This window comes from Taudactylus pleione, unplaced genomic scaffold (genome assembly GCF_031769625.1).
Source record: "Taudactylus pleione unplaced genomic scaffold, aTauple2 ptg000113l, whole genome shotgun sequence".
Taxonomy (NCBI): domain Eukaryota; kingdom Metazoa; phylum Chordata; class Amphibia; order Anura; family Myobatrachidae; genus Taudactylus; species Taudactylus pleione.
The window spans coordinates 10503450-10528915 of NW_028284515.1; the positions used below are offsets into that span (position 1 = coordinate 10503450).

The 25466-nt window shown below is 45.9% G+C and overlaps 1 protein-coding gene across 1 annotated transcript in view; it reads left to right on the top strand.

Moving 5' to 3' along the window:
* SYNE2 (spectrin repeat containing nuclear envelope protein 2) overlaps nucleotides 1–25466 on the top strand; it is a 455935-nt gene that overhangs the window by 387305 nt on the left and 43164 nt on the right. Inside the window, exons 86-91 of the mRNA XM_088471237.1 lie at nucleotides 8592–8771; nucleotides 10938–11072; nucleotides 11162–11316; nucleotides 18579–18726; nucleotides 19847–19941; nucleotides 22824–23058. Coding sequence (XP_088327363.1) covers nucleotides 8592–8771; nucleotides 10938–11072; nucleotides 11162–11316; nucleotides 18579–18726; nucleotides 19847–19941; nucleotides 22824–23058 — 948 coding nt within the window. The remainder of the gene's footprint in view (nucleotides 1–8591; nucleotides 8772–10937; nucleotides 11073–11161; nucleotides 11317–18578; nucleotides 18727–19846; nucleotides 19942–22823; nucleotides 23059–25466) is intronic.

A 25466-nucleotide genomic window follows, 5' to 3' on the forward strand; every position in this document is an offset into this window, starting at 1 on the left:
TTGGAAACAGTGTAGTCTGCTTCTGCTGTTAGTGCCTATAATATCCTGAAATCCCTGTTGCACTAAGCAGCGCAGGGAATCGGAGTAAATGGCAACTAATGAGAGAGCAGAGAGATGAAAAGAGAAATAGTACCTGTCCCTAAATCTCCCTGGAGGTTGATTTTTTTTTTTTCTGTGTGTGATATTAGTGCTTTGATCATTCATTTGTCTCCGTAATATGGTCATAGATAGTTATTCTAGTGATTTTCTCTTTTTATTGATTATTTAATAAAAGGTATGTTTTAACTACTATTCTATTTCTTGTGCTTATGAAATTGTGGGGTGTGCCTCGCAAAGGAGTCTTTTTCTTTAAGAAATACATTGGTTTATTGCTTCTAACCCTTAACAACCTTGTATAGCTTACTTAACTTAAACTAATAAATAACGACACAGACAACAAGAGCTTGGCTAATAAAGGTCACAGCTTTTATTTATAATGAATTAACCTAACCAGGGTGGCAAAGAGACGCTGCAGACTCAGTTCTAGCTTTTTCTTTGCTCAAATACTCGGGGAACGACTGACACATCCCCCCTCTAGACGCACTAACGCTGCGAGGGTCCCACTTCCCTCCTGGGCCAATCCGAGGCGATTCCGTACCAAAAAGCGCCCGGGTCCCCCCGTGCGGAGCAGGACAAATTCGCCAGGTTCATCGAGGGCAAGTGCCCCCACAACGTATCTTACGCCACATAAAGCCACTGAGCTGCAGCGTACTCCCGCCATGCTGCGCCTCCCCTGAATTGGGAAGAAAAAGTTAGTGTGACACAACATAAACAGTAACGGGTGGGATGGTGGGTTTCAAAGATCCAGGGACCAAGAGGCTGTCCATGCTCACACAGCCCAATATATACTGATCATCTGACCACTCCTTCAAGCAATATCATTGGCTCACCCAACCAGCTGACCAGACAGCCTTATAATCTGCCCAGCAACAAGGCTGTCATAAACAGCCATACAGCAAAAAACATAGTATTCTTAGTTATACTCACGCTTATTCCGCCTTCGTATACTATACCCTATCCTGCTGCATATTCACTGCATTGAAGAAGCAAGAGGTGCAGGTTCAAATGCGGCCACATCTAGTACATTTATCAAAACGTACACGCGTTACAGTGCTGTATACACATCGTTATAAACTAACAAGCGTTTCTAACTCATACTCTTATCTGTGACAGCTGAATGGGCTGTTATTGAGTGGATACTGGGCAGCAATGGGGCATCTGCACATAAGAGAAACGTTCTATGGGTGGGTAGCCAGAGTTACTACCTATTTCAGTTGTGCCTATGGGAATGGGTTGGAAATCTCAGCAGTCGGGATGCCTGCTGTCAATATCCCTCTGTTTCTACATCCTAACACTAACCCTCCCCATTAGTCCCTAAACCTAACCCTCCCCCAGTGGTGCCTAACCCACCCCCGGGGGTACCTAATCCTAACCTCCCGTGACAGCTAAACCTAACCCTCCCCCCGCCCCCGGGTGGCTAAGTCCTAACCAGCCCCGATATACTTATGTTCGGCATCCCAGCTGTTGGGATTCCGGCGTCTGTCTTCTGGCAAGGTAGCGGCATTTTGGCGTCGGGATTTCGTCAGCTGGGATGCCGGGTGTAGGTATATTAACTACATTCCGTGCCTATGCACATTGCATGCCAGATTCAGTTGTAGCTTCTACATCCAGCATAGAGCAGGTGTAAGTGCAGCAGATAATGATGACGGCTGCTCGTGCGAGTGAAGGACGGGGCGGTGCGATTGCATAGATGCTTATGTATCAGAATATTGGCATATAGTCACATTAGATTCCATTCCCTGTAGGCACCAGGAATTGTGACTGCATTACAGAAAGACAGAAGAACTGCAAACAGGTGGCTGTAGTGTAAGACGTTTAGTAAAGTCAAGATGGTGCAATTCGTACTGGTAGGGATGTATTCTGGGAACGAAGAGAGTCTATGCTCAAATTATTGATATGACCATAAAAAAACTCTATTGATTTTCCCCTGTTGATGATCGCACTGTATCGATATGCAAGCGACTAGCCCTCATCGATCTAAAAGAACAATCTGAACATTTTGTTTGTCCATTTCTAATTACTCTCAAGGTTCACGTAGTTGTGCGTCTATTCGCATTCCCAGCTAATACTGTAGTAAACTTTTGCTTCTTTTCTTTTCTTGCACCTTCAAGGCCGCCACCAGTGGACCCCAATGCTGGAAGGGAGGGGAGGTGTTGGCAAGTGGGGCGGGGTCACACTCTACCGGGTGTCTTGTGAAGAAATTATGAGTGGCGGTGCATGATAAGAGAACGTAACTTTACCACCTTGGGTGCATGATTACATCTCCCTGGCAAGCACAGTACGTTCTTCCCTTCTGTACCGATCTATCGCTGGCTAGTGACGCTAAACCTGCGATGATTGCAGTGATATAGAGCAGCTGGTTGGCTTATAATTAGAGATGTTCGCGGACACCTGTGTTTTGGTTTTGGAAAAACCACCCTCAAATGTTATGATTTTGGATCTCTTTAAAATTGATAAATACAGCTAAAATCCTGTAATTTGAACCTGTTTATATGCAATCTAAAACCTGAGATTCCGTTTTTAAATCCAAGTTCAGAATTTACAGCAGACTTATGCCGCGTACACACTAGACGATAAGTTGGACTACATGAACGATAACTATATCGTTACCGTTCATCGCGAACAATATCGTCCAGTGTTTTTTCAAGACATCGTTAATGCGTGCTCCCGCGGATTGTTAACGATGTCTTTCATCGCCTATACTTACAGGGCAACCTCACGATATCGTCAGGTTATGCAAGTACGTGGGATGAGGGTGGGTGCTGTCACTGAACAATATCGTTCAGTGTGTATGCTTAATGTCGTTAACGACATTGAGTCCGGCAATGCATGGGAAACTCTTAATGATATCACTCATGGAGCATATCGTTAAGTGTGTATGAGCCTTAACAAGCCGAGACTTGGTTCAACTCGGAAACCAAAAGTGATCTGAGCCGGGACTCTGAACTCCAAAGTTCGGGTGTGTTTGGCGTTCAGGAAAACCGAACCGCACATCTTTAATCATTATTGGGCTGTTCAAAGAGGACCAGCTAAGACCGCTACTGACATACAGTATGAGTTCAGTCAGTAGTGATACAAGGGATGCAGTAAGGATACCGGCGGGCGCTATCCCGCCCGCAGATATCACGGCACTTACATCCCGACTTCAGAATAAAAATAGGCGTCGAAATCCCGACGCCTATCATTAGTCCCACTGCGGAATCCCGACACCCGGCATACCAAACTAAGTTATGCCGGGTGTCTTAGCGTCTAGCCGCGGGGGGGGGGGGTTAGGTCTAGGGACCCGCGGGGGGAATTAGGGTTAGGCACCCCCTGGGAGGGCTAGGGGAAGGGGGGGGTTAGGCTTAGGCACCACTAGCAGGGGGGGGGTTGGGGTTATGCATCCCCCCGGGAGGGTTAGGTCTAGGTTGTGGGTAGGGGGTTAGGTTTAGGCACTACCAGGGGGAAGTTAGGGTTAGGCACTAGGGGGGGAGGTTGGGGTTAGGCACCCCTAAGGAATGGTTAGGGGGGGAGAGGGGAGGGTTAGGGTTCTTACCTTCAGCTGTCTGGATTTTGACCTGCCAGGCTGCCGCTGACGGGATTTACATACCAATTCCGATACAAGAGATTTGGCAGCTTGGCCCAAACACCAATCTGATAGCTCTTCCCCCATTTGTCCATTTACATGTCTGGCCAAGCTGACGGACATCAAGCGGGAGATCCACTCTATGTGGATGGCCTATAAATATGATCTGGTGTTTAGAAGAATTATATTCAGAGTGACTTCTATACACACACACAATATTACATGCCTTTACAAAATGTTGGGTTTTTTTAGTTTTTTTTTTACATATTACTAGGTATCTAGTAAGAGCTTAAAAAATTAAAAAAGTATCAGTCATAGAATAATGTTTGGCATCAACCCTCCCCACTGACATGCATGCTGTTACTGGCTGTACACCGGTCTCTTGTTTACAATCTAATCTAAGACTCGGCAGCTGGCAGATCTAGACCAGGTCATCCCAGTCTCAGACATTCGTTTTCCTGAAAGCTTCAATCATCATTTCTAATCTGTGCCGTGCTGTTTGTGCCCGTCCATTAACCCACTGATAACCAGATGTCACACAACTTCACCTTCTCATAATAGAAATTATTCTGAATTGAAAAGACAGACACTCACTATCCATATTCACCACATTTTCAAATGACAAGTATTATCAAAATAAAAATATTAGGGGGTATCCTATTGGAAATGCCTGGTCAATATGTTCATCTCCTCACATTACCGGCAATTATGGTCCCCCAAAATCCTAGATTTTCCTGTACACCTCTATGGGCTGGAAGGACAAATTTGTGTTGTTGGTGGTTGGGAGATGGCGTAGAAAACATTCACTTCACAGCGGAATACCCCCATTAAATATGCAACTATATTTATTTACACATTTTCTGTTTTGTAAACCTTTTCTTCTTCAATAGTGGGAGTATTACTTTATCTTGGCATTAATAAATATTACCAACCCATATTTCCTATCGGAAATTCTAGACGAAATAGATTATGCCTTGGTTCAACCGAACAGAGGGCCTGATTCAGAGCCGGACGCTCTGACCAGAGCGCTCGCTCTGAATCAGGGCCCTCCTACTTAAAAATGAAGCGGCCTCCCGGCCGCTCGCATAGCTGTGGGTGACCACCCACAGCTATAGCGAACGTCCATGATGATGGTCAAGACCATCGCGACCATCGGGCTTGCGACGAGACCCTGCGGTAGGGTCTCGGTGACTGCAAGCCCTGGAGTGATTTTGGCTCTATCAGAGCCAAAATCACTCCCACTGACATCACTAGTGATGTCAGTGGGGCCGGACCCAGACGGTAGGTGTTCCCATGGGAACGCCTCCGTCTGGCAGCCACGCCCCCGGCACGCCCACCAAAGGGGACGTGCGGTCAGTCACCATCGACAGCACGCCCCCTTTGGTGCGAGATCCATAACGACGGTTTGGCCGCCGTTATTCGGGTCTCGCGTATGCGCACGACTGAGCTCCCTACATCATGCGCATTAGGGCACCATCGACCCGCTTGCGAGCGCTTGCTATCACCATGGCCCCTCTCCAGCAGCCCTGCACCGACCACCCCGCAGGTTCCTATGCCTGCCGCTGAGGGGGACGCTGCCACTTAAGGGGACGCCCACTTCGCTGTCTCTGCTGCTGCTGAAGGGGATACCCGCTGTGCTGTCTTTGCTGCCGCTGCAGGTGACGCCCACTGCCGCTGAGAGGGAGAGAGCCACAGCTGGCCTGGCCTGTTGAAATGATCTTGCGGGCCGGAGGTTCCCCATCCCTGCTGTACACAATAGGGCACCCATTTTGTGAGCTGAGCCAATATTCATAACAATTAAGTCCATCAACTTTGCGTACAGCAATGGCAGCCGTTCTGTCAGCAGTAACAAATATGTACGATGCAGCGTATCAATGAATTAGAAAAGGACTACATCATTGGGACAGCTCTTAGTGAATCAAACTGATAGTCTGCATTCATAGGTGATAGAGCTGTTATGCTTTTGTTACCAAACTCTGGGGGGAATGTATCAAACCTTCTAAAGAGTGGAGAAGTTGCCCATATCAGCCAATCTGCATCTACATTTTGTTTTGACTCTACTTGTTAAATACTAGTTCAAAGCTGTTTGGTTGCTGTGGGCAACTTCTCCACTTGTCCTCTCTTTAGAAGATTAGATACCTTTCCCCCTCTGAGGTAGAGTATGTCAGCCACGAGCGCTGCGATCGCATCCGATGGTACCCGATGTACCGATGATTGCATACACTTCCTGGGGATGACATGCGCAAGTGGGCGTCTTAAGACAGGCTAGTGGGCGTCTGCATACACAAAGCGATCGCACGCCAAGATCAGGGGCACCGAGGGGGGGGGGAGCGGGTACAGTTTACCCGGGTATGGCAGGGGGCCCGGGCCGCCCGCAGCACACCATTTTCTTTTTAATTCATCCTTACAAAACCACCGCGATGGGCGGCGGGTTGCAGTTCGGGTGGGGGGGGGGAGCGGAGGGGTCTCTGTCAACGGCCGCAGTCTGTCTGTGTGTCAGTGTCACACAGTTACAGATTCCAGCTGCGGAGCTTATGCTCTTACGAGATGATGACGTCATCATCTCACGAGGGCTCTCTCCCATCACCAGCTGGCAACAATTCCAAGTACCGGCTGGTGGGCAAGGCAGGTGACCGTGGGCACGCCGCGCGGGAGTCCTGTTTGTGTGGAGCAGGCCATGTGAGTGTAGGTGTCAGACTGCACTGAGAAGGAAGGACCTCGAGCGCCATTGGCACTGACTACTGTACTGTGAGTCTGTCACTGTGTGAGTGACGTGGTTCTCTTATATAGGATATACTGTATATAACATATATATTCATATAAAATGTATATATATCGAAACATGTGTAATATATATGTATGTGTGTGCATATAAATGTGTGTGTGTGTGTATGTATGTGTGTGTATATATATATATATATATATATATATATATATATATATATATATAAATAAGAAAAGAGCTTTTCCTATGGTAGTGCATGGCTGCACCACAACAATAACCATAAGAAAAAGGCTTTTCAAGGCTCTAAAGCTTTTTCATCAGGACTGTACTGATGAAAAGGCTTTAGAGCCTTGAAACGTCAATTATTATCTGTACCCATGTTATCTTAAATTTAAAACACGTTTTGATCTTCAGCATTGGGAGTGACGCCTTTTTCTTATTGTTGTGGTGCAGCCATGCACTACCATAGGAAAAGCCCTTTTCTTTAACAGTGTTTAGGAAGGCACCCTACAATATCTCTTTATCCAGAGTGCCGAATCTTTGGAAGTTATATATATATATATATATATATATATATATATAATAGCGTTCCCGCTTGGCTGTTTCAGCGGGGCGCCGCGCCTTCCCTATTTCTGAAGGGCAGAAAGCACCCTGCCCTCCAGTGCGGCGGCCCACTGAGACAGCCTGCCCGTTCTGTCTCCACCCGTGGGTTGCAGTGTCCCGCAGGTGGTCAAAACGGCGGCGCAGCGGTCACCGCCGCTGACACCCCCCTATTTTTTGACTACGCCCCCTTTTCGGCCGCATCCTATCTCTAGGCCCGGTGCCCTGCCTGCTGCCGGACCTAGAGTGAACACTAATAAATATACATATGTATGTATATATATATATATATATATATATATACATACACAATCAGCGGCACTCCAGTGTAAGAAGACACAAACGCAGGTATCATCAACGTTTCGATGTATTGTTCACATCGTCATTCACGATGACGATGTGAACAATACATCGAAACGTTGATGATACCTGCGTTTGTGTCTTCTTACACTGGAGTGCCGCTGATTGTGTATGTATATGTGCCGCCACGTGTGGGCAGGCTTACAGAGGGCAACCAGGATTGTTACTATTTTGTATTGGGAGTGCCATCCTATAACTGGAGTTATATATATATATATATATATATATATATATATATATATATATATATAAATATAAATAATGCAAGGTCCGGCACTCAATATTTTCAATAAAGTTGCTGCCTACTGGGTGCCCTCCACTTTTACAGCATGCTGCTGATATAGATAAATACAGTACAGTGTGATGGCAGCACTCCGGATTAGATTAGTAATGCTGTGCCTGACAGAGGCGCAATCAAGCACTGAAACGTTGAAATCTTGTAACGCTGCAATGAGTCTTTATTCTAATCTGGAGTGCCGACATCCTACTGTATTTATATTATTGTTGTATATTATCCTTTATTTCACATGCTAGACCCACCCACAAAGAGAAGCCGCCATGCTGTGGCCACGCCTCTTCCAGGGAGGAGGGGTGGGAGGGGGGCCCAGGAAGTTGCTGTACCCGGGCCCAGGATTTCTCTTGGCAGCCCTGGCCAAGATATAGTGGGCGTGCTAATGCCCTGCCGTGCGATTGCCTGCCTCCCCAAATTTGCATACGCATCAAGCGAGCGAACACATCTAGCGAGCTGGTCTGAATCGGGTCCAGAGTACCAACCAATCGGCTTCTTACTGTCATTTTACAGATTGTGTTTTGAAAATAACAGGATCTTATTGGTTGGTACTTTATCTCTCTCCAAAGTTTGATACATCTCCCCCTCTATCTTTTATAAATATATTAATTATTATATAATAAAGCAGAGCATATTTATTTTTTGAAGGCCAGACACTTCCGCAGCACAATCACCAGGGGTAATGCCAGTACACAGATGGCATGCCCAATTTATATGGCATTCTATGGCAACTGCTGAATGGACAATATTTCTTACTGCTTTTATGGAATACCTAAGCATATAATGCAGAAACCATTTACGTTGAAATCTTCAGTGTCTGTGAAGAAATGTAAATTACAATAGCGAAGCTGCTGCTTAGAAGTATGTTTGTGTTGTCAGTCAGGACAAGATTGTGCTGTGTGTGTGTGGAATTACTACTGTATGTCATAGGTCGCTGTTTTTGTTATGTACAGGTGTTGGAACAAAGCCTCCAGGGGCTCAGAGCGCACAACCTGCAGGTTTCCGAGCTGGCAGACAAGGTGATGCGGCAATATCCCACAGCCTCCGATGTCATTCAGTCAGAGAGACAAGACACTTCACACAGGATAGCTCATTTGGAAAAAAGTGTTTCTTCCAAGGCCGCAGAAATGATGGTATTCTAAAATAATTATAATTCTGTATACACCAATGTGTTGTTAGCATACAGTAATAGCGCAAAACAAGTTGTACTAATTAATAGAAAATAGTATACTTAGCCCAGAGGTTTCCAAACTTGGTCCTCAAGGCACCCTAACAGTCCAGGTTTTAAGGATATCCATGGTTGAGCACAGAGGATTAAATCAAAAGACTGAGGTACTAATTAAGTTACCTGTCTTGAGGGTTGGGAACCTCTGACTTAACAAACAATCAGATGTTGTTTTTATTTTTTGCACTGCCCTACAAAGAGACAGAGGGCCTGATTCAGAGCCGGACGCTCTGACCAGAGCGCTCGCTCTGAATCAGGGCCCTCCTACCTAAAATTGGAGCGGGCCCCTGGCCGCTCACATAGCTGTGGGTGGCAACCCACAGCTTATGCGAGCGGCCAAAAAGCGTCTATCAGAGCCAAAAGCACTCCCACTGACATCACTAGTGATGTCAGTGGGTCCTGCCCCAGACGGTAGGCGTTCCCATGGGAACGCCTCCGTCTGGGCAGCAAAGCCCCCGGCACGCCCACCAAAGGGGGCGTGCTGTCACTCACCATCGACAGCACGCCCCCTTTGGTGCGAGACCCATAGCGACGGCTTGGCCGTCGCTATGCGGGTCTCGCGTATGCACACGATGGAGCTCCCTCCGTCGTGCGCATGCGCACTAGGGCACCATCGACCCGCTTGCGAGCGCTTCGCGCTCGCGAGCGGGTCTGAAACAAGCCCAGAATCTGATTGCTTTGGTTGCTATTGGTTACACCACTACTGTGTTCTGTAGGAACCTTGTATGTAGAGTTTAAAGTACTTCCCTTATTGAATAGAGGGCCTGATTCAGACCCGCTCGCGAGCGCTGAGTGCTCGCAAGCAGGTCGATGTTGGCCAAGTGCGCATGCGCACGAGGGAGCCGCCTCCATCGTGCGTGTGTGCGAGACCCGCATAGCGACGGGCAAGCCGTCGCTATGGGTCTCGCTACAAAGGGGGCGTGCTGTCCCATGGGAACGCCTACCGTCTGGGGCCAGCCCCACTGACATCACAAATGATGTCAGTGGGAGTGCTTTTGGCTCTGATAGAGCCAAAAGCACTCCCGGGCTTGCGGCAAAGAGACCCTACCACAAGGATCTCGTCGCAAGCCCGATGGTCGCGATGGTCTTGACCATCGCGACCATCTTTTTGGCCGCTCGCTATAACTGTGGGTGGTCACCCACAGCTATGCAAGCGGCCAGGAGGCCTCTCTAAAAAAAAAAGAGAGGGAGGGCACTGAATCAGGCCCAGAGTCCAATCACAGCCCTTAGTTTATGACAAGTTATGGAGATGTTTAGATGTATGATTCATTCTAAATAAATAAATTACAAGTTATTTTGATGGAATCGGTATGATTTACCGGCGGACGGGATGCAGGCAGTCAGAAGACCGACAAAGGCATCCCGGTGGTGAACATCCCGACAGGGCCTAACAAATGATCATCATCTCCAATTTTCACATAAAATTGCAGGTTACATTATTATTGCTGTGCACAGTGAAAGAAAACTTGCATTATATTTTTTTTACTTTGCACAGTGAGCAAATGATAATTTTTATTGAAGGAGGTACTCTGAGTGGAATTCTGAGATTTCCCTTTTTAGGTAGAACATAGGTGATAGGTGTTAGAATGAACATTCGTGACTTATCTTTGTCGCTGCACACCTATTGCAAATAGCCTAATTGAATACATATAACCCAGATTCTTTTGGGTACCAGAAGGGAATTTATTTGATATTTCGCATAACCCTCGATATTTAATACTTCTTTTAATGATATTTTCTTTTATATACCCCCATTTTGAACACATTGGGAATATTTTAAAGGGGTAGTATCCAATAAAATTTGTGTTATAATAAATTACTCATCATATTGTTTGAATTACTATGTTAAAGTGTGCCCCAAAAAGCCATTTTTTTTGTCTTCTCCTTGCTTTCTGGCAAGAATAGAAAAATAAAAAATCCATTTTTTGTCTTCTCCTTACTTTCTGCCAAGAATAGAAAAATAAAAATATTTTAGGTAAAGGTTTTCTTGTTTGAAACATCAGCATTATTTTGTCCAGAAAACTTCTCCATTTATCAGAATTGTTGAAATTAAAAGCTTTAAATACATTTTTAGTCAATCCAGAATGAGGTCGATTCCTTTAAGAGTGACCTAGAAAAACTCCAGTCATATGTGAAGTCGTCAGCTGACGTTGTCGGCCATGTTTGTCTGTCTGCAAAGGAAAAGGAGGAAAAGTCTGAAGTGATAAAGGTAAATGTATATAATTAATAATTCACTGTAATCGCTGTTAATACTGAATAGCGATTAATAAAGAATGGACCTTTGTGTTCCATGTATAGAAGCATCTTTTGGAACTCAGTGAATTAACCAATGATGTTGACCGTTTAAATGAGGAGACTTTCACTCTTCCTCTCGATGACCGCACCCAGATGTCGCTGCAGAACCTGAATCGTATGTGGGCTAAAACAATAGCAACAGCGCTAGAAGATTGCAGGTCAGTGGCGAAATATTGTATCAGAGTTTTATGTGTCTATTAGTAAATAAAGGGGTGGACACCGGTTTAACACAACAAAATGCAAAACAGCACCCATACAATATTTTTGGGAAAAATCACACATACAATGTAACAATTTATTTTAATGATTTAATATTATACATATTACAGTTTTAAAATTCTGTATATGCTAACATTCGCATCACACATAACATAAAATTGGAGTGTTTTGTGTATAAATTGACTATTACCATAAAATATCTAAAGTACGCAAAACATCAAATTAAAATTCAAATATATGAGACATGACAGAGCTGTAGCTTTCTAAATTTCATAGAGATACTGTGTATACATGATGATAGAACTCAATGTCCTGGTTTCCAAGTAACCTTCCTTAAAATGATGAAATTCCAAGACACTATTATTCAATGAAAGTTCTCTTTTAGTAGAAGACTTATGTGGAACCAGTAGTCTTTAGCGGTTCCTGCATAACCACTACTTACCGCAGTATGTAGAAGATGCATGCATGAGTACATGTTAGTAACATCATGCAAAGTAGCGGTTATGCAGAAACTGCTAAAGGCTATTGGATGTACATGTCTGCTGCATGCTGAGGTTGGTAGCTGTTATGCAGGAACTGCTAAAGACTATTAGATCCACAGCGCATTGAATGCGGATGTGATTTGAGCCAGTATTGCTTGTCTCTTACCATGGACAATTCTGGACAGACACCGCTGTCATGATCATTGAGCCCCCATGGTCGGCCACTGCGCTGTCCACAGTGGGTGGAAATGCCTTCGATGAGGTATTCCTGGTACACATGTGACACTGTAGATGGACAAATATTGAATGTCCGCACAGCTTTGGAAATGGAAAGTTCCATCCACCTGGCACCCACTATCATGACGCGTTCTAATGCCGGTAATTCACATTGCCTTGCTATGAGCAGCCTGGCCAGTGTTCAGACTGACTCCAGATATGTCAGATTTACAACCGATGCAATTCTGGGCATTTCCCACCTACCATTACCTTTACATACTGTTATCCAATCAGAGCCGTAACTAGACTTTTTGGTGCCCTGTGCCAGAAAGAGCATTTGGTGCCGACCCCCCCCCCCCCCCCTCCCCATTTTTCAAATAGGGACATCAGATAGTGTACCTGAAAAAGGGCCATGACCTCATGGGGAAGGGCCAGGGAAGAGATAGGAGAGGCCAGGAGATGCTGGGGATTAAAGAAGAGGAAGCTACAAGTGAGAATGATAATAAATAGGAAAGCTGACAGGCCCAAACAGCGCCCCTGCCCTGCAGTGCCCTGTGCCATGGCACAGGTCACACCACCCTAGTTACGGCCCTGCATCCAATGACTTTTGGCATTGTGTAACCCAGCTAATATTTCATTATGGTCTATTTTACATTGAAGAAATACGTATGAACCCACGGGGTCAGTTATAGCATGTGTATAGCAAAATCTTTAATTTTTCCTAGTCAACACTGACACCCAGTGTATATCGTATGTGTAGCACAATGGCGTCAGCCAACCATGGACTTCTTTAAGGATGGCAATCTCCTGCCTGACGTATGTGTGTCTTACAGAGAGTGCATTTGGTAAACAAGCTTTAACATAACCAGGTACCCTTGTCCTTTTACTCGTCTCCCGCATACCTCTCACGTTCCGTGTCACACATATGGGTATCTTACTAACCACTTGGTATGGACATTAAGTAAATATAACATGTAGTCTATATGCAAATAAAGGAAGGTGGTTTCCATCAAATGGTGCACAATATACTATTAGTATACTCTTTCTTTAATGTAAAATCATAATAAAAATTAAAAACATACTTAGCAACAACCTGGTGATGACAAGACATACTGTAGGCAAGTAAAAGTAACAAAAGGTTGAGAGCAACCAGCCCAACACCCACCCTGCTCATCCTTAACACTCCAAGAAGCTTTCATTTTTCAAGAAAACTAAGAACAAATAATGAATGAGTTTATATTTCTTAAGTACATCTGTGAAAGGGGAGATGTCTCAAGCCTTGGAGAGATATAAAGTGGATCAGCTTTTATTTGTCATTTCATAGACTGATAGATGGACAGAAGGTGATTGGTTGCTTTCAGCAACTTCTCTGCTTTATCTCTCTTCAAGCTTGAAACATCTCCCCCTATATAAAGGTGATCTACATAATGCCCTGACTCTGCTCTAATGATCAGGATCAGAACACCATACTTCATGTGTGCAAGTCAGAACCATGTCAATTACAGTACCATAGAATTAGAATAAGAAGATGACCATTTGGCTCTTCACAGGGCCTGTTCATTGATATCCAGCCATTGGTACTCTGGGCTTGATTCAGACTCGCTCGCTAGGCTGCGTTTGCATGTAGGCTGCCGATGTTTGCAATCTGCACATGCGTATAAGAGTCAGTACGCGTGCATGAATCAGTCCATGCGATCGCGAAGCGCTCCCACCCTGTACACAAACGCCCCGCTAGAATGAGTGACAGGACGAGCCGTTTGTGGGTGGTGACTGGGTGGTCGATGGAAACGGGGGTGTGGTGGTGCGAACGCTGGGGTCTCTGTGCATCTGAACGCCGTTTCAGGGGCGTACATAATTAAGACGCAGCGTCAGCCTACAAGTCACATGGCTAAATTATACACTGCAGCACTCGCAGTGTTTGCGGTAGAGCATGGTCAGCCACAAGTGCTGCGTATGGGTCCGATGTTACCGATAGTTTAATACTTTTCCTGGAGATGACGTGTGTTACTAAGGGAAATGCTAGACATAGTGGGTGTGCTAATGTCTTGCTAGCGATCGCGGGATTTGCATACTTTGGCTACTAATGGCTGTGTGCGAACGCATCCTAGCGAGCGGGTCTGAATCAGGCCCTTTGCTCCCACTGATTCACAGAAGTAGGCATTGCCGTTGGCTCTAATGCAGAACTTGGCAGCATACATAATGTAATATGAACAACTGAACAGGTAACATCCAGAAACTTCATAAGAATCTTCTGCACTTCTAATGGGAAATCGAAGTAAAAAGATGCTGTATGGGTCTAATGCCGGGTACACACTAGATGATATGTGTACCCGGCCGATGCATATTGTGATGAACAACATATCATGCGGTCGTTTGACATAGCATGATCTGGTGAACAACCGCAAAATATGTCGTTCACCAGCCGCCTCCACAAAGTACGCGGTTGTTCATCAAATTTACAGATTGAGCAGCATGTAGGCTCGATATAGTCGATGCGACGAATGGCCCCGTGGAAGCACGGTTAGGGACGGATTCAATTAGAGGCGAAAAGTGCCATTTGGAGAAAAGTTTTTGCCGATTTGGACTTTCCGCCTGTTTTCAAAGTATCTCCATATTCAATTCCAGGACGATTTCAACTAAGTGGAAAATAGGTGGAAAAGTATCTCCAATGAATAGCAGGTGAAAAAAAGTGCAAAATCTTTATTTTGGGGTGCAGACATGGGGAAACTACTCAGAACCCTTGGGACAGCCCCCCAAAGGACAAAACAGCCCAAAAATTACCTCAGAACACCTCAAAAAAGACATGTAATTTTTGGGGCAAAAAAGTTAAAAGTGGGGGGACAACTATAAAAACTAGCAAAATAGAGTTCTTAGGGTGGTGTAAGGAGGGGCCAAGTGTTTTTGGGATTGCAGGTGCATGTATGAGGGTGGTTTTTCATGATTTTTAAAAGGTCACTTTACAGACCTAAAAATATCCTAGCACCTATTTTCAAGTACACCAAATTTGACTGGACAATTTATTTTCACAAAAGAAAACTGCTTTATGCCATTCTTCACCACTTTTCCATAGACGTTAATAGCAAGCAATTAACACCACTTAAGTACCCTAAATGGTTCAATTAGGGCTATTAGTGCACATCCTTAATGATTTCCTATGTCAGCACATCTTCCTGGGGTACAGAGTTTTCGTCTATTTCCAGATTAAATTAGGTGGAAAGCAGGGACGCACACAGAGAGACTCCGCCTCTGAAACAGGCGAAGGAGGCAGAAAGTCGGACAGGCGAAACCTTTCCGACTTTCCGCGGCTAATTGAATACTGGCCTTGGTCGGTCATAGTGCATACACACTTGCCGACATGAACGATATGTCGGCCCGATCTGCCGGATTGGACGAAATATCGTCTAGTGTGTACCCAGTTTAAGAGGCATCCCTTCAGTTGATAGACCAGCAAAGGATCTGGATAGCTTGAACAACAAGCTGTCCAGAAATGTCTGGGATCGTTACCCTCCTTCTTCTGTTACCCCTATTATTTGGTAATATTTCTTCTTAGTGTGTTCTCCATATCCTCCATTTAGCAGTTTTGGAGGATACTCCCTATTTAGCCATCTGTGGGTCTGTTTCAGAGATGTCCGAAACCCGATGGTTTGCAAACATCTCCAATGGTGGGTGGAATGGATATGCGCATGACCCCTTCCGCGCATGTGCAGAATAAGTCCTGCGTCGTCGCACGCAGTGCCCCCAAGCCGTAGCATGGGACGTGGCAGGGGCTGCTGTGCTTTAGAAAATGGCGTGTCAGACCAGTGTCTGGGATTGCCAAGGCCGGAAGCTTGTCCGGAGGTTGGAATCCCGACAGCGGCTGCCCGACATGGGTGAAAATCCCAATCGTCCCCAGGTAAGTATTGACTAACCTAACCCCCCCCCCTAACCCTAACCCTCCTTAGGGGTGCCTAACCCTAACCTTCCCCACCAGTGCCTAACCCTAATCCCCACCTCTAAGTGCCTAAACCTAACCCCCCCTTCCCCGCCGCCTAAACCTAAGTTCCCCGGGGGGGGGGGGTGCCTAACCCTGTAACCCTGTCCCCCCGGGGTGCCTAACCCTCCCTCCCCCTAGCCTAACACTAGCCTCCTGGGGGGGTGCCTAACCCTAAGTCCCCCCCCCCTAAGTCCCCCCCTAAACCTAACCCTCACCCCCCCTGCACAGCTATCCGCGCTCGGCATTACTTTGAACGGGATGCAGGGCGCCGGTCTCCCGGCGTCTGTAAAATGACAGGCGTCTAGATTTAGACGCCTGTCATTTAACCCTCGCTGGGATAAAGCAGTCGGGAAGCCGGCTGTCGGAAATTACGTCCGCCGGCTTCCCAACTGCATACCCCAAGGTCAGTATCTGCATCTTCCTCACAAGTGGGCAGGAGTAAGCTAAGGCTTACTCAGATGGGCGATGCTGCAAACCAATGGTCACGATGTTAATCCGATCCAGCGTCTTCAGATGCATGCATCGGAACTGAGATGCCGGCCAGAGGTGTCTTTTTCCTTCAAATGCCTCCTGCAGGCATTAGCATATTTTTGCACAGCAGCTCCCAGGAATGGATCCTTGTCCCTGTAGTAGTCCCGTATGTTTCAAACCACAGGCTCCCCAAATTCAACCAGAACAGTTACAGTACACATCACTAGTAGGGAATCTGTCCTCAGTCATGTCCCAATTAGTCCACGGAATAGCAATCGCCAGTCCTGAGCTTTCGAAAGAAGACCCTCCGTCCTCTTTCAACCATCTCCACTGTAACTGTGTGATTCCTCTTGCTCTTGACCATGGCAAACCAGATACCTTTTGAGCTGGAGACTGAGAGGGACCACACTAGGAGATACCGGTCACTTCCTCCAGGCCACTGTGGAAAAGAGGTAGGTCTGGGGGTTTAGGGGGTCATTCAGACCCGCTCGCGAGCACAGGACGCTCGCAAGCAGGTCGATGTTCCCCCACTGCGCATGGGCATGACGGAGGGAGCTCCGTCGTGCGCATGCGCGAGACGCGGCGAGCGACGGGCTCTCCATCGCTCCGGGTCTCGCACCAAAGGGGGCGTGCTGTCGATGTTGATTGACAGCACGCCACCTTTGGTGGGCGTGCCTGCCAGACGGAGGTGTTCCCATGGGAACGCCTACCGTCTGAAGCCGGCCCCACTGACATCACTAGTGATGTCAGTGGGAGTGATTTTGGCTCTGATAGAGCCAAAATCACTCAAGGGCTTGCGGCAGCGAGACCCTACTGCAGGGTCTCCGTCGCAAGCCCGATGGTCGGGATGGTCAAGACCATCGCGACCATCATCATGGACGCTCGCATATGCTGTGGGTGGTCACCCACAGCTATGCGAGCGGCCAGGAGGCCGCTCCATTTTCATGGAGGAGGGCACTGATTCAGAGCGAGCGCTCTGGTCAGAGCGTTCAGCTCTGAATCAGGCCCTTAGTCCTGAATCCGTGATCTAATTGTATTTATACAAATTCATTTATCCTGTAACAGGATCAATGTAAAGATGTAGTGGAATAACATGTTAACAATAATCTTTGTGTAAAACCTGGATTTAGCTTTCTGTAACGCAGGGGGCAACCAGGTCATATGGGTGGCTGAGATCAGACAACAGTTGTGAATTGACACTACAGTGGGAGATCAAACCTTCTATAGGGGACAGGTGGGGAAGTTACACATAGCAACCAATCAGCTCCCAGCTATCATTTATCAAGTACATTCTATAAAATGATAGCTTGAAGCTGATTGGTTGGTTGCTATGGTAACTTCTCCACTTGTCCTCTTTAGAAGGTTTGATACATCTCCCAACTGGAGAGAAAGATGGCTGCAAAGTCTTAGGGCCTGATTCAGACCCATTCGCAAGCAGCCGCTTGCTCGTTCCTGGACGATGTTATGCAATTGTGTATGCATCGCAGTGCGCGTGCGCAAAATAGTCTAAGTGATCGGGAAGCGCTCGCCAAGCATAGACAGCCCAGTGGAATGAGTGACAGGAAAGGCCGTTTGTGGGTGGTAACAGGGGCAGGGCAGTAGTAACGGGGGAGTGGAGGTGCAAACGCAGGCATGCCAGTGTTTCAACACCATTTCAGAGGCGTGCATAATTAACCGGCAGCGTCATAGTACACGTCACATGGTTGAATTATACACTGAAGGTCAGTTAAGATGGAACCCGATGTACCGATGGCTATATATACTTCCTGGATATGATGTACGCTAGTGGGCGGATAAAGACAGGCTGGTGGGCATCTATTAACGCAAAGTGATTGCTCGCCAAGACTTAGTGGGCGTGCTTATGCTTTTCCCTGCGATCGCCTGCCTTGACTTCACTTAGCGGAATTTGCATATGCTGGGAGCGAGCGGCCGCATCTAGCAAGCGGGTCTGAGTCAGGCCCTTAATCTTTAGTACATGGCCTGGTACCCCTATTCTGTCATGAAGGTCTGTGTGCTATAAGCTTGTAGTCAATGAGCAGTAATAATGTCTTTAAAACAGGGAACTACGGATGATTGAGTTAGAAAAAAATAACTTCATTCAGAATTATGAAACTTGGATGCGGAGTCTGGAGAAGATGGAGAACAGTCTGACTGTAGGAATCGCAGGAGCGTTTGAAGAACTGAGAAAGCAACAGGAAATTTATGAGGTATGTGGTCTGGAAAAATAGTACGACTACCGCGAGTGGAGAAATGCTTCTATTGTGGGGCCTATTGAATTATTCCAAATATTGGTATAATCAGGGCACCCAGACACAGTGTGGGGTCCAGTCAGCATTGTAGTAGCATTCTAGTAGAATTGTAGTAGCATTCTAGTAGAATTGTAATTACATTCTAGTAGAATTGTAGTAGCATTCTAGTAGAATTGTAGTAGCATTCTAGTAACATTGTAGTAGCTTTCTAGTAACATTGTAGTAGCTTTCTAGTAGAATTGTAGTAGCTTTCTAGTAGAATTGTAGTAGATCGCTTCTATCCTCAGTCAACCAGCTCAATAATGTTGCTTCTTATTCTAGGTTTATTACACTCAAATCTTACCTAATGATGTGTACTCTTATTTCTTATGTTGTCAGTTTTACTAACAACATCTTAGCCTGGTGTTTCCACAACATGAATTTCTGTAAGAAATCTAGGACCACAAAACCAGAATATTTTTTTGCATTTCAAATTGAACATGTTATGGTAACACCATCGGCGAGGGATCTGTTGATCCCTATGCCCTGCCCCGCGCAGTTTACAAGCAGATGTCCATTAAATACTGTGCTTGTGAGAAAGTGTATTTTGTGTCATCTGCTCAGGTTGCTCCCGTGCTGAGCATTGCTGTCCATGTGGACAGTGTATGTGGCAGAGCATAAGGATCAATAGATAGAGGCATTTATCCTGCTCTATGGTCACATGGAATGCAATGCAAATAATCCAGTCTTATGGAGGAGGCCTTCAGGAAAAATATGATTTGCCTGGTTTGTTTATGCTATTTAAGCAAGATAGGGGCTGGTGGTAGACACGTACACATTTTGCTTACAAAACACAGGTGCAAATGCACCCATAAAAAAGATACATGTTGCACAGTCTGCCGAAGACCAGGAAAGTAACATTAACTCCACTGGATCCCAGTGCTCAAACAGGACACTGTAATGCTGCCAGTACTAGGCTGATATCCCACGGAGCTATTGTGAGCAGTTCCTGTACTGATGAGCGCATTTGCTAAATAATGGGCACATGAAGCCATAAAATGTCACTATTATCGTAATGTTATTTTGTTTTATTTTGCAGAGACTTCATGCTGAAATTGCCATAAATGAACACATTCTACCTTCTTTCGTGAACAAAGCTTTGAGTTTCTTGGAGTCAGAGGAAGAGGAGAATAGGTTAGTTTAATATGTCATGTCCCAGATTGTACACTAATGTCTTACTGCAGTTCTGTAGGTAAAAATGGGAAATACAAACAATGGTTAAGGCACAGAAGATGCAACTAGTATTGGGCCTAGAAGATGCCGTAGGGTTTTTCTCTCTCATACCCTGTGCCCTGATATATATGTAATGCCATGTAAACACCTGTAATGGATTCGGTATGATTTACCGCCGGCGGTAGCACGACATGGGTGAAAATCCCGACTGCACTACGGTAAGTTCAAACTAACCTAACCTCCCCCCCTAACCCTGCCTTAGGGGTGCCTAAACCTAACCTCCCCCCCAACCCCAGTGCCTAAACCAAACCCCCTCTAAGTGCCTAAACCTAACCTCCCCTTCCCCGGCTTACTTTTGATCAGTAAGCCGGGTGTCGGGCTCCCGGCGTAGGTAAAATGACAGGCGTCGGGAACTCGACACCTGTCATTGAGCCCTTGCTGGGATTAGACAGTCGGGAAGCCGGCGGTCGGGATTCCGTCCGTCGACTTCCCGACTGCTTCCCCCTGTAATTTCATGCGTTACTACTGTATATACACTCCTGCAATGTCATGTATTGCCATGCGCTCCTATATACTGTAATATGACATTATATGGTGCTCTGCTATATCTTGTGTATACTGCGCTGTGGTACCATCTGTTGCTATGAAATGTCCGGTATCATTTATATGTATTTCTGCCATGTAATCTCAGCCATACAATAGATACATTGTACAGGTACTGTAGCTCATCTCTACTGCAATATCCTTTTATACTGGTATGTGTACATACTGTGTGTCTCTAAACTGCTGCGTGATACCATATGACATCCTGTAATATCATGCACATGTCACTACATAGTCATTTATAAATATAAAGCTTTTTTTATGAGAGTTCTATAAAAAAAAATAGGCAAACTATTGGGGTTGTGATAAGACAATGATGCCTTTGATGAAATTCCCATCCACTAACCATCGCAGGCCATTGTGTGTCTGGTGTCCTAATGCCTTCTGCACACATCACCACCCTAATATGTCCTATTTTATCCTGTCCTTATAAAGCAAAGATCATTTAGTTCAGGGGTCTTCAACCTTTCAGACAGTGTGGGCCACATTAAAAAATTAAACGAAGACCGAGGACCACTAAGCAGCATACAAAATAATAAGTCAGTGTGACTTATTGTAATGCCGGCTGCAGTAGGGGACCACGGGTGCCCCAATCGGAGGGCCACAGGTTGAAGACCCCTGATTTAGTTGATTGCAGAAAGGCAGATTTTTCCATCACATTTTTACCACAATATTAGATTATATTTTTATGGCAGTATCTGTCAGACAGGCTTCTTCTCCCTGTCCACGGAAAGTGGCAACCACTTTGTCAACATTTTTGAATGTCAACATGGTGACTGTACACCAGTCAATCATAATGTTGACACCACAATGTCAACTATTATGATATCAATATTGTTGAAATATCTACATATAGAACATGTTGACATCTGCAGAATGTTGACATGTTCACAATGTCAACATTGGAAATGACGACATTCAGCTAAATTACGACAATAGGGTTAGGCGGCGGGATGGGAGAGTTAGGCTGCGGGAGGGGAGAATTAGGGTTAGGCTGCCGGAAGGGAGAGTTGGGGTTAGGCTGCCGGAAGGGAGAGTTGGGGTTAGGCTGCCGGAAGGGAGAGTTGGGGTTAGGCTGCCGGAAGGGAGAGTTGGGGTTAGGCTGCCGGAGGGGAGAGTTGGGGTTAGGCTGCCGGAGGGGAGAGTTAGGGTTAGGCTGCCGGAAGTGAGAGTTGGGGTTAGGCTGCCGGAAGGGAGAGTTGGGGTTAGGCTGCCGGAGGGGAGAGTTGGGGTTAGGCTGCCGGAAGGGAGAGTTGGGGTTAGGCTGCCGGAAGGGAGAGTTGGGGTTAGGCTGCCGGAAGGGAGAGTTGGGGTTAGGCTGCCGGAAGGGAGAGTTGGGGTTAGGCTGCCGGAAGGGAGAGTTGGGGTTAGGCTGCCGGAAGGGAGAGTTGGGGTTAAGCTGCCGGAAGGGAGAGTTGGGGTTAGGCTGCCGGAAGGGAGAGTTGGGGTTAGGCTGCTGGAAGGGAGAGTTGGGGTTAGGCTGCCGGAAGGGAGAGTTGGGGTTAGGCTGCCGGAAGGGAGAGTTGGGGTTAGGCTGGGTTAGGGGAGAGTTGGGGTTAGGCTGCGGGAGGGGAGGTCAAGGTTAGGCTACGGGAGGGGAGAGTTAGTATTAGGCCGCGGGAGGGTAGGTCAGGGTTAGGCTGGGTACACACCTAAAGATTTTCTGTCCAACCAAACAACTAGTTGATTGGTTGGAATAAAAATCTGGTAAGGTATGAAAGCAAATGACAATCAGCAATTTGCTCCCAAACGCCGGAAAATGGACAAGAACTGTTGTTTGAACAAATTGTTTTGATCAAACATATAACAAACTTGTCTGACGACCATTTTCATCTGTTTTCTGGCATTTAGGAGCAAATTGCTGATCATCAGTTACTCCCATACGTTACCAGATTTTAATTCCAAACAATCAACTAGTTGGCTGGTTGGACAGAAAATCTTTAGGTGTGTATGCAGCCTAGGCTGCGAGACAGAATATTGGGTAAACGTCACAACCCGTGCAGTGCTGTGCTTTGTATTGTTCCTCTGTGTTGAAGCTTCGGTAACTATACTCCAGAGTATTTGTTATTCCGGTTTTAATAAAGGAGGAAAAATCCATAAGGGGAAATTTTTGCTGTAATCATCTGTAGGTGACAGAAAAATAATTGAGTTCTAGTGGAGCGTATGTAAAATAACTACCTACAACTTTTTATGCAATGAAAAATAAGTATAAACACTAACAATAATCTATTATTCCACAGAAATGAGCTCATTTTAAAGCTTACCTCCTTAAAAGAGAAGTGGAAGAGTGTGATCCGGCTGGTGCAGCAAAGGAAGAGAGAGATAAATGTCCTTCTGAGGCAATGGCGGCAGTTCAGAGTCTCCACACAAAGACTTGGAAAGCACTTGCTTGGCGTACAAGATGTCGTTTCCACTGTCAGCAGCCAGAAATGTCATAGTCTGTCTAACGCAGGGAAACTCCTGTATTATTTCAAGGCGAGTTTATGCAGCAGATTCCATTTACATGTACTTTATTATATTAATACTCAAAGTTTTACTGACAGCTTCCGTGCCAATAATAATACTTGTAATACGTCTATTTGCTTTAGTTCTCACTGTCAAGAAAGTAACTGACATATGTACACGGACTATAGGAACGGGACAGCTAGTTTGCTGACCGCAGCACTTACAGACCTGCAGAGGTGTCGGTTTTGAGAAAATGCCCCCAATTCTCCTCATAGCAGCCTAAAAAGTTTCACAGCTGTGCGGTGTGGGAAATAAGCTCTGCAGGGTCACTTGTGAAATCGCAGAACAGCAATTTTCTGCATCATAAAGAACTCTTAGGGGTATATTTACTAAAGTGCGGGTTCTTAGAAGTGGAGGTGTTGCTAAGCACAGAGGTTCCCAACCGCGGTCCTCAAGGCTCCCCAACAGTTCAGGTTTTAGAGCTAGCTATGGTTGAGCACAGGTGGTTAAATCAAATTGCCTGAGGTACTAATAAATCACCTGTGCTCAACCATGGATATCTCTAAAACCTGAACTGTTGGGGAGCCTTGAGACCGTGATTGGGAACCTCTGGCTTAGCATTTATTTAGTGCCTTCTAGAAGATAATGGCTAGAATCTGATTGGTTGCTGTGGGCAACATCTCCACTTCTAAAAACCCGCATTTTAGTAAATATACCCTTTAGAGTATATAAAATAGGACCTTATGTGCTGCATACAGTGACATTTAACCCAAATATAATGAATTTGAAATGTGTGAAAAGATAATGGGGCTGATTCTTTTGCTGTAGTCGCACCTGCGTCTTTATGGTAATGCTGATATCAGCCCTTCCCCTGGTATATAAGCATGTGTATGACTGTGCAATGACCGAAACGCCCACTTTGAGCATATTTAGACACTGTGATACCTCTTAATGTGCAGCCATCAGTCGCACCATTGAATCTTGCTACAGCCCGAAGCTAGGTGCAGATTGTCATGTCACAGTATGGCGTTCAGTGTGAGTAATTAAGTGTCTGAGGCCCTGATTCAGAGCCGGACGCTCTGACAGAGCACTCGCTCTGAATCAGGGCCGTCCCTCCTCCTTTTTGGAGCGGCCTCCTGGCCGCTCGCATAGCTGTGGGTGACCACCCACAGCTATAGCGAGCGGCCAAAATGATGGTTGCGATGGTAAAGACCATCACGACCATCGGGCTTGCGCCGAGACCCTACGGTAGGGTCTCGCTACCGCAAGCCCTGGAGTGCTTTTGGCTCTATCAGAGCCAAAAGCACTCCCACTGACATCATTAGTGATGTCAGTGGGGCCAGCCCCAGACGGTAGGTGTTCCCATGGGAACGCGTCTGTCTGGGCAGCCACGCCCCCGGCACGCCCACCAAAGGGGGCGTGCTGTCAATCACCATCGACAGCACGCCCCCTTTGGTGCGAGACCCATAACGACGGCTTGGCCGTCGTTATTTGGGTCTCATGCATGCGCACTTTGGCAACATCGACCCACTTGCGAGCGCTCAGCGCTCGCGAGCGGGTCTGAATCAGGCCCTGAGTTCGCAACCAGTTCAGCAACATGGCCGCAACACTCCCATAACACGCCCATAAGATGGACCATCTCCATACATCTGAAAAGCAAACTCCCAAATACAGCCCAAGAACGGCCATCACATTTCTGAGACCATTAGGGGTAAATTAACTAAAGTGACAGTTTTTAGAAGTGAGTTTTAAAATAGATTCTACTTAACATTTAACTAGCACTTCTAGAAGATAATAGCTAGAATCTGGTTGCTATGGGCAACATCGCTTCTAAAACTCACTTCTAAAAACTCTCAGTTTAGTAAATTTACCCCTCAGTCTCAATAGTAACTGCGCCTCTGTGCGTCACACACCGTGGAAGGCATGAACTGTACGATTTTTAGGGATTTTCTCGCAGTAGCCAAAATTGCTCAGCTCCGTGAACATCGGCACAGCGTGCTAGTCAGAATCAGGCCCTATATTATGTTATATGGCACTTTTGGATAATAGTCATGGAAATGGTAAGGGGGAGATGTACTATGCTCTGGAGAGAGATAAAGTTCTAGCCAATCAGTTCCTAACTGCCATGTTACAGACTGTGCTTGAAAAATGACAGTTAGGACCTGATTGGTTGGTAGTTTCTCTCTCTACACTTTAACACTCTTCAGAGCTTAGTATATCTGCCCCTTTAGGAGTCAAAAGGATAAAATTGACAATGGATAAATAGTGATGAATAAATAAATTAAATTGAAATATAGTCTTCCCTTAATTGGTTTTCATTGAGGGTGAATGAAAAGGAAAAAATCACTATTATGTAATACTTTTGCATGAATAGCAGGCAAAATAAAAAGTTATGTATTCTTAGACGTTCAGGGTAGAGTGACCCCTTAGGTTCTGCC